Source organism: Jaculus jaculus, chromosome 21 (genome assembly GCF_020740685.1).
Source record: "Jaculus jaculus isolate mJacJac1 chromosome 21, mJacJac1.mat.Y.cur, whole genome shotgun sequence".
NCBI lineage: Eukaryota > Metazoa > Chordata > Mammalia > Rodentia > Dipodidae > Jaculus > Jaculus jaculus.
The window spans coordinates 13,151,487-13,161,166 of NC_059122.1; the positions used below are offsets into that span (position 1 = coordinate 13,151,487).

Consider the following 9,680-nt stretch of genomic DNA (forward strand, 5'->3'; position numbering starts at 1 on the left):
CGCTCTGTCATAACAAATAGATAAATAATTTTAAAATAAGTAAATAAGATGAAATAAAGGAAAAGGAAAAGAGGAGGTGGAGTGCAGGGTGGGGCACTGGGGATGGGGTTCACCTGGCCTGTGCAAGGTGGGGGGAGCCTCACGACTGTGATGAGCCTGTCACCAGGGCACTCAGGAGAAAAGAACCAACCAAGCAAGAACATTGTTTATACACACACACACACACACACCCAAAAAAGGCCAATTTTGCACCTGCTAATTTCAGTCTCTTAACTTCCTGGAGGTCAAAGACTAGGGGGACAAACCCAGAGACACACATAGCCCCCTCAAATTTCAACGCGTTTTTTTTTAATTATTTATTTATTTGAGAGCGACAGACACAGAGAGAAAGACAGATGTAGGGAGAGAGAGAGAATGGGCGCGCCAGGGCTTCCAGCCTCTGCAAACGAACTCCAGACGCATGCGCCCCCTTGTGCATCTGGCTAATGTGGGACCTGGGGAACCGAGCCTCGAACCGGGGTCCTTAGGCTTCACAGGCAAGCGCTTAACCACTAAGCCATCTCGCCAGCCCTTTTTTTTTTTTTTTTTTTTTTTTTTTTTTGTTTCTCGAGGTAGTGTCTCACTCTGGTCCAGGCTGACCTGGAATTAACTCTGTCATCTCAGGGTGGCCTTGATCTCATGGCGTCGCGATCCTCCTACCTCTGCCTCCCGAGTGCTGGGATTAAAGACGTGTGCCACCACGCCCGGCTTAATTTTGGTGTTTTGATGTAGGGTTTCACTCTAATTCAGGCTGACCTGGAACTCACTATGGAGTCTCAGGGTGACTAATAGTTTCATTTCATTTATTTATTTAGTTTGGTTTTTCGAGGTAGGGTCTCACTCTAGCCCAGGCTGACCTGGAATTCACTATGGAGTCTCAGGCTGGCCTCGAGCTCACGGCGATCCTCCTACCTCTGCCTCCTGAGTGCTGGGGTTAACGATGTGCACCATTAGGCCTGGCTCAGTTAGCTCTTGGTCTCAGTGTAGTAACTATGGAAACCTTGAAGCCAGGTCGGGTGTGTGCAGACAGAAAAGTGCAAGCTCCCAGGGGCATTCAGTGTGAGCCGACTCAACAAGGTGAACAGGGAAGGGAAGAGGCCCAGGCAAAATACAAAGGTCACAGCTGAGAACATTGAGGAAGTACAGAACCAAAAAAGAGGTCACTGTGGCCAAAGGCTGAGTGGAGATTAGGCCACAAGTGGGCAGGGTTCTGGTGAGGTAGAACCCCGAAAAGCCACCCGTTTGCTGTGTGCCCACGTCCCCTTAACTCTGTGTGTTTTTTTTTAAATATATTTTATTTAAGCCGGGCGTGGTGGCGCACGCCCTTAATCCCAGCACTCAGGAGGCAGAGGTAGGAGGATCACCGTGAGTTCGAGGCCACCCTGAGACTACATAGAGAATTCCAGGTCAGCTTGAGCTAGAGTGAGACCCTACCTCATAAAACCAAAAAAAAATATATATATATATATGAGAGAGAGAGAGAGAGAATGGACATCCGGGGGCCTCCAGCCACTGCAAACGCACACCAGATGTATATGTACCCCCTTGTGCATCTGGCTTACGTGGGTCCTGGGGAATCGAACCTGGGTCCTTTGGCTTTGCAGGCAAGTGCCTTAACCGGCCCTGTGCTTTTATTGTTATTATTTTAAATCCCAGAACCATCTTCCTGTACTCCATCAATACATTTTTGGGATCCCTTAAGAAACCCCCCCACCCCATCCCGGGGAGAGACTCTAACTAAAAATGACTCTACCACCGGTTCAGCTGGAAGCCATTAAAAGAGTGGTCATTGTCCATTTCTGTCTAACAGCAGTTAGAGTGTCTTCTCAAGAGAGGGCGTTCAGTAGCTTTGTTAGACCCTTAGGGTCCCTGGGCCCCTGAAAGCGAAACAGCAGCCATGCCTTTGGGCTTTACTAGAGATCAGAGGAGCTGGCTTCTTATCTCTTGCCTCAGGGGGAGTTCGCTGTGTCTCTTTTCCCACAAGCAATCTGAGCCCCACCTGAGAGGTAGATCTCCTTTCCTAGAAAAGTTAAAGCTAATCCTGACCTCATGGTTGATCCAATTCAGCCTCCTCAATTGCTGGCCTCTCCGTGATCCAGTCCATCGACTACAGTAAGGTTATAAATACATTTACGGAGGGCGGGGTCAGGGGGCAAGCTCTCTTAGTGGCCTGCTCATCCCTTTGAACCCTGGGGGTTCTGGTAAGAATCCCTCTGACCCTTCTCTATCCTCTCCTGGTCTCCACATGGCAGGAACTCTCTTTTTCTTCTTTTTCTCTTCTCACGTTTCTTTCAGGCCCACATGGGCTCAGCCCACGTGAGCGTATTCACTTCCCTTGGTTCTGTACTTCCCTCAGTAAAAGGAGTAACTTAACAATTATCCTCATTTTCGTTTGCTCAATTCTTTGGTTAAACATAAGCACGGCGGGCTGGAGAGATGGCTTAGCGGTTAAGGCGCTAGCCCGCAAAGCCAAAGGGCCCAGGTTCAATTCCTTAGGACCCACGGAAACCAGTTGCCCAAGTTGGCGCTGGAGGCCCTGGCGCGCCCATTTTCTATCTCTATGTCTCTCCTGAACCCCTAACACCCCAATGTGGACACAAGCCTAAGTTATAGTACTGGGATTACAGACAATGGGCCACCAAGATGCCTGGTTTATGCGGTGCTGGGGACAGAACCTGGGGTCTTGCCAAGCTAAGCTGCTCCCCACCGCCGGTTTTTTTTGTTTGTTTTGTAGGCAGAATCCATTCTGTTGATCAGGCTGGTCTGGAACTCACTAGAAACCCCAGGCTATCTCAGAGCCCCCCCTAACCCAGACAAGTCTGTGTGTGAGGCCACCTCACTGGAGCCCAGGCCGACCTAGAAACTTGTGTCTGTGGCCCAGGCTGGCCTCAACTGATGTGGTTCTCTTGCAGTTCGGCCTCCTGAGCGCTGGGATTCGAAGTGACTCTCCACTCCCAGCTGTGACAAGTGCTTAATGTAATGTAAGTGTGACCCTCCTTTTTTTATTATTTTTTGCTTGTTTGTGTTTTTGGAGGTAGGGTCTCACTCTGGCCCAGGCTGACTTGGAACTCACTTAGGTAGTCTCAGGGTGGCCTCGAACTCACGGCGATCCTCCTTCCTACCTGTGCCTCCCGAGCGCTGGGATTCAAGGCTAAGCGTGATCCTCTTAGGGGAATGTGTGTAGGGCAGCTGAATCGCGCCCCTTCTCCGGCCCCCGCCCCCTGCAGCCCCGGGTTCTCCCCCCCACCTCCCCTCCTCCGCTGCAGGGCTCCGGAAACCCCCGGGCGGCCTGGGCGGGCGCGGGGGCGTCCGCCGAGCCGCTTCCCTCGGAAGGAAGGGCCCTGCGGTTCCTGCGACAGGATGCTCGGCGCGGCCCCCGCCCCCGGCCCCCAGGGGCTTGCCAGCGCCAGTGCGCGGGGGCTCCGGGCAGCCCCCCCCCCCCGCATCCCCTTGGGGACTGCTCGGTCGCGATCGAAACGTGGGTGGCGCTGAAAAGTCCCCAAAGTTTCCGCGGGGGGATCCAAGGGAGGAAGGTGAAGCTGGCTCGGTGGTCCCGGTAGAGAGCAGAGGGAAGCTTGGAGACCCGCCCCGCACCTCCTCCTGCCCTCCTGGGCCCAGGGTCAGATTCCATCACCACCACCATCCACCATTCTCCCCCCGCCCCCAGGGTCAAGGAGGCCCTGGGAGACCAGCCAGCCGCCAGGGTGAGGGGCTGGGGCAATCCCGGAGCCACCGCGGCTCCCCCCCAGCACCGGCGGCTTCTTTGTCCTCACAGCCGCCCACCCCACGGCCCCTCCGGCCCTAGGGCCACGCCTACAGCCTTCCTGCCGGGAAATTAAGTTTGATCCACTGCAGGAGGATAACCTACTCTGGTACAGGCCTATGCAAAATAACTAGGACATTTCTCCCCTCCCTGCTTAACCAAAATTGTAACATTTTAATTATTTAGGCATTTTTTTCGAAGTAGGGTCTCTCTCTAGCCCAGGCTGACCTGGGATTCGCTATGTAGTCTCAGGGTGGTCTCGAACTCACAATGATCCTCCTACCTCTGCGCGCTGAGATTAATTAAAGGTGTGCGTCACCACGCCCGGCTCCGGCAGGATTTTTTTTTCTTGTGAGAGAGAACGGCCTCAATAGTGTAAAGGAACTCCAGAGGCATTCCTTCCTTATCTTATGCATCTGGCTTAAGAGTGGGTCCTGGGGAATTGAACCTAGCTCCTTTGGCTTTGCAGGCAAGCGCCTTAACCGCTAAACTATCTCTCCAGCGCCTAACCTCCCCCCCCCCACAACATTTTTAAAATCTAAATCGAAGCTGGGTTTGATGGTGCACCCTTTAATCCCAGCACTAGGGAGGCTGAATAGGAGAATCACCGAGAGTTCGAACGTGAAACGCAATACTAACCCTAGGTAGAACCCAAACCATGACGAGTGAAGTGTTCAGAGGCCCACGTCACACGCACTCAACCACTGGCCCGAGCCACACACTGCCACCCGAAAGCGTTTGGGTATGTGGGAGGGAGCGCAGCACTTAAGTGGGAATGAGGCTGTGAAGACCCCCAAAAGAGGCACAAAGGTCCTCGACCCCACACACACACATCCCCGTCTCAATGCAATAGCTCTTCTTCCAGCTGGGGAATTCCAAGGGGACTCCCACGTCTGCAGGGTGTTAACTGGGAGCAAGATTGCAGCTCCAAGCAGCCAGCCAGCCGGTGACCTATTAACGAGGGGAGGGTGCCTAGACTTCAGTCCCCATGTGCTGACCGGTTGGACCGGTTTCTGTGGCTGCAAGCAAGCCTCCCCACCAGCTCACCTGACACCCTCTAAAACCCAACCCATTCTCCGACCAGGCAAGAAAAAAAGCTCAACACTTTCTGTACAAAAATGGCCTTTTTCTTTTTATTTTCCTAGCTGACATTTTTTAACAAAACGCCAGGTAAAGACAGATGGGGGAAGTTCAAACACAACCCACCACGGATAAGGTAAACAAGACCCTCCAGGGAAAATGAAACCGTCCTGGCAGGGCCGCGCTGGACAGTCCCCTCCCCCGCTCCTCTGCGAGCTTCACGCCCGGCGTCCAGTCTGGTCTGATTAAGTGCCCACTCCAGGCGCACGCACCACCTTGTGCAGTCTGGCTTTACGTGGGTACTGGGGAATCGAACCCAGGTCCTTTAGAGGCTTGGCAGGCAAGCGCCTGAGCCACTACGCCATCTCTCCAGCGGCCCCCCAAACTTCGTTTCTCTTTCGATGTGCCATCAGTTCCAAGTCTCAACTCCCGGGGCGAGGGCGCAGGGGCGCTAACTCAGCAGCAGCAGCTCGCGGGGGCGAGGTGACTCAAGTCACTTCCCAGGCCCCAGGGGCAAGTCCACACCCAGACCCTCCTCCTCCTCCTCCCAGGCTCCACACCCACGCAAGGGCAAGAGGAAGTTCCCCACGTTTGCCCCATGACGCAGCAATGACCGTTTGCACAATTATGTCACCGGGGAGTGGGGGGGGGGGAGGCAGGAAGGGAAGGGGTCCTGGGAGTCCGCGGAATCAAGTTCGACCCTGAGATGAAAGAACTAGACACCTCTCCTTTCTCCCGGCTCGGAAGGGGTGAGGTGGGGCGGTCAGGCCACGTCCATGGCCACACAGCACCTGTGGGCGCCGCAGGGTCTCGGCGGAAGGCGCCCGCGCCCTCCTCCTCCTCCCCACCCCCGGCTCCTCTGCGCCACCGCCGCTAGCACATGGCCATTCAGGCTTCCCGTGGGGAGGAGTTCGAATCTCTCCCTTCCCCTCCGAGCCTATCCGGCAGCCGGGGGTTGGGGGTGTTTAGCGGCGGCAGCTCGGCTCCACGGGCTGGTGTTCGTCACCCCCCTATCCAAGGGATGGGGGGAGTGAGTGATTCTTGCCTCCGGCTGGGCGCGCGCCCTGGGCACCCTGTAACGCCGCCCGGCTGGGGGTGGAAGTTGGTCGTCGGCGGAGGAGGGGGTGATCCTCAAAACGCCACCACGGCCCGCACGAGCACGTTGAGCACGCTGTCCGCCGGGCGGCAGGTCGGCTGGGCGTCGCACGGGGCGGGCGACGTGGCCGTCGGGGCGGCGGCGTTGCAGTTCAGGAGTCCCGAGAAGCGCCGCTGCAGGACGCGCGCCAGGTTGGGGAAGGCTCCCTCCGCTTGTGCCGGCGACGGTGGCGGGCGGTCGGGTCGGACTTCCGACGGCGCCTGCTCGTCCGGTTCCTGCGCTTCCAGACGGGCTTTCTTGCTCGGCACCAGCCCGGAGTCCCTGCAGTCGCTCAGGCTGCTACGCCGTTTGCGGCAGGCTTTGATGGGGCGCGCATCGCAGCGGGGAGGAGAAGGAGGAGGAAGAGGAGAGGTCTCCCGGGCTCTGGGTCCCACCACCACCTCTTCTTCTTCCTCCTCCTGAGTGTCCATGGGCTCCACCGGAGGGAGAGGATCGTCACCGTCCGGGGATGCTCCATCGGCTACAGCTTCCGTTGATCCCGGCGGGCGCAGGCGAGGGTCCGAGGGTCGCGCGGGTGGCAGAGACGACGACAGCAGGTCGAAGGTCTCCACCTTGGCCGAGAGGTAGAGCTCGCGTGCGCTTCGCATGACCAGCGACAGCTGCAGACTCCGGTGCAGGCGCAAGCCGCCGCGCTGCATGCGGGAGTGGTACATCTTCCACACCGACAAGGTCATGATGCGTTGCGCCTCCTTCTGCACCTCCATGGCTGCTCGACGTGCCGGGTGTAACTAAGGATCCCCCCGGAGGCAAATGCACGGAAATCACGCGCGCGGGCACACACACACACACACACACACACACACACACACACACACACAAAAACTTACAACGGTACAGCCAGGACGCACTGTCCCCGGCTCGGCCCGCCGGAGCTCATTTATACCCACGATGACGTCAGGGAGACACTTGCCGCCGCCCAATCAGAGAGCCGCATCCGGGCTTTGTGGCCAGAGGCTTCTTAAAGCAACAGAATTGAATTTAACTCTGCAAAGGGTTGGGGGGAGGGGGAAGGGGAGGGGAGGGTGGAGGAGGGGATTGGAGACTCCCGTCTAAACGAGCGTTCGCCACCACGTCTCCATCACCTCCAGTGCGCGTGGAGCTCTTGGAGCGGTCTGTCTTTTTCATTTTGGATTTTTTTGAGGTAGGGTCTCGCTCTAGCCCAGGCTGACCTGGAATTCACCATGTCGTCTCAGGGTGGCCTCGAACTCGCGGCGATCCTCCGGCCTCTACCTTCAGCGTGCTGGGATTAAAGGCGTGCGCCACGGTGCCCAGCTATAGGTGGTCTCCTTTCTCAGATCCCGGGCGCAGACGGGGACTGCGCTGGGTGGGGGGTGAGGTCGGTGAGGCTTAAAGCTCACCCAGGAGCCCCGGCTGGGGGACGGTTTTCCCTTTGCCCGGGGCATACCCAGGTTCGAGCTGGTGCATCCCGGGAATGCACTGTTTTCCCGCGTGGTCCAGCGGTCTCCAGTGGCTTTCTGAATTGGTAACAGTGTTGCCACTTACTGTCGCTAAGCCATCCCTGGCGCTGTTAAAAAGTTTTTTTTAAATATTTTTCAAATTTTTACTTACATGAGAGAGAGAGAGAATGTGTGCACCAGGGCCTCCAGCCTCTGCAGGCGAACCTTAAATGCATGGAGTCACCTTGTGCATCTGGCTAACGTGGGTCCTGGGGAATCGAACCTGGGTCCTTAAGCTTCGCAGGCAAGCGCCTTAATGCTAAGCCCTCTCGCCAGCCCCAAACTCTCTATTTCACATCACTGATTCCTCACCTGCATTCTGCAGGAGGTACGTTTATGTCTACTTTTTCCAGGGTGGTGTGTGTGTGGGGGGGGTAAACTGAGGCAGCCGGCTTCCCAATATTTACTAAAGGGACTGACTAACGGGTCACCGTGGCGAAAGGGGCGTCCAGTTCTTCTGTCTCCAGCCAGCCCTCTTCGTCCTCGCTTGTAGGTGGGAAGGGGCTAAAGGTGAAGGGTGACAGACCCTAGAGCAAAGCCCGGACTGCTACCCTGAGCACCACACCAAAAATTCCCCACCCCCCGTGTCCTGCGACTCCACCTCCGAAGGGGTGTGTGTTGCGCACGCACGTATAGCCCGTCACCCTCCCAAACATCCCAAAACACTGTGGGAGTGTGTGTGTGTGGGGGGGGGACAAAAAGGTGGGGATGGAGAAAGAGCTGAAAGCTGAGCTGGAGCGATGGTTAAGACGCTTGCCTGCAAAGCCTAAGAACCCAGGTTCGATTCCCCAGGTGCCACGTTAGCCAGCTGCACACGGTGGTGCATGCACCTGGAGTTCTTCTGCAGTAGCTGCAGGCTTTGGCGGGCCCATTCTCTCTCTTCCCCCTACCTGCCGCTCTCTCTCTCTCTCTCTCAAAATAAATGAAAGTAATTTTTTTTTTTTTTTGCAAGTAAAGTTTTTTTTTAAAAGCAAGAGCTGAAAGGCACTACACTTCCTTTCCCTAGTGCGACTCTCACCAAGAAAACAACCCCAGTTGCAGAGGGGGTTAAAAAAAAAAAAAAGCAAGAAAACAAAAAAAAAAAGGCAAAGCTCCCGTAGCTCCATTCATTCGCGGCGTGGGCCCTTTAAGAGGTGACTCCCCCGCCCGCCCCGGCGCCCTTACAAGGAAGAGCCTGGAAGCTTCCGCCCCGGCGGCGGCGCGCTGACTTCCACGGCTAAATTTGGAGGTGGTGACGCAGCGCGGAGCCGCTTCCGGGGGGGGGACCATATAAGGAAGAGGTCGGCGGTGGGCGGAGCCTCCCGCGGACACGCCCCCGCCGCCCGGCGCACGCGGTTTCTCCGAAGCAGGCTGGGTACCAGGAGCGGGGGGGAGATGGAGTGGGGAGAGAAGGGAAAGGAAGAGGGAGAGGGATGGAGAGAGGGAGGGAGGGACAGGGGAGGAGAGAGAGGGAAGGAGAGAGGCAGGGATGGAGACCGAGGGAAGGAGAGAGGGAGGGAGAGACAGAGAAGAAAGGGAGGGAAGGACAGGGGAGGAGAGAGAGAGGGAAGGAGAGAGGGAGGGAGAGACAGAGAAGAAAGGGAGGGAAGGACAGGGGAGGAGAGAGAGAGAGAGGGAAGGAGAGAAAGAAAGAAGAGGGAGGGACAGGGGGAGGAGGGGGGGGGGGAGAGACAAGGAGGGATGGGGAGAAGGGAGAGGGAGGTTGGAGTCTCTCCTGATGCTGCCCAATGGCTGTGTTGGGAAAGGACCCTGCTAGGCTGGCACTTCAAGCCTTACCTAGAGGCCGCCTCTCTGAACCGCTGGCTGCCCTCTCGCAGGCTGTCCAAAGGCTTTAGTGAATTGGTGGCTCCTCCAGAAGGGAACTGGGCATGGTGGTGCACACCTTTAATCCCAGCAGAGGTAGGAGGATCTCCGAGAGTTCGAGGCCACCCTGAGACTTCATAGTAAATTCCAGGTCAGCCTGGGCTAGAGCGAGACCCTACCTCGAAAACAACAGAATAAGTAAGTAAATCAATAAATGGAAACTGATGTTACGCAGTGACTTGAGGGCCAGGCCCTTCTCCCAGGTGGAAATTCCATGCCCGGGCCACCCCCTGCCCCCCATTCAGTGATCCTGTCCCTGTGGCTCCCCTTCCACTGCGGGGAATGAAATGACATCCCCCTCCCCACCAGGACCACCCCCACA

The 9,680-nt window shown here is 56.6% G+C and overlaps 1 protein-coding gene across 1 annotated transcript; it reads right to left on the reverse strand.

Annotated features, from left to right (window-relative positions):
• Positions 1 to 4,907: 4,907 nt before the first annotated feature.
• Positions 4,908 to 6,946, reverse strand: Ier2 (immediate early response 2). Its single transcript, XM_045139265.1, has 2 exons — positions 6,857 to 6,946; positions 4,908 to 6,826 (listed from the first exon to the last, which is right to left on the reverse strand). The coding sequence occupies exon 2, from the start codon at positions 6,740 to 6,742 to the stop codon at positions 6,014 to 6,016; it is 729 nt and encodes a 242-aa protein (XP_044995200.1). The 5' UTR covers positions 6,743 to 6,826; positions 6,857 to 6,946; the 3' UTR covers positions 4,908 to 6,013.
• Positions 6,947 to 9,680: the final 2,734 nt, after the last annotated feature.

Excerpts from the sequence above, each read along its gene's own strand:
- Ier2 (XM_045139265.1), bottom strand. The coding sequence starts at position 6,742 with ATGGAGGTGCAGAAGGAGGCGCAACGCATCATGACCTTGTCGGTGTGG.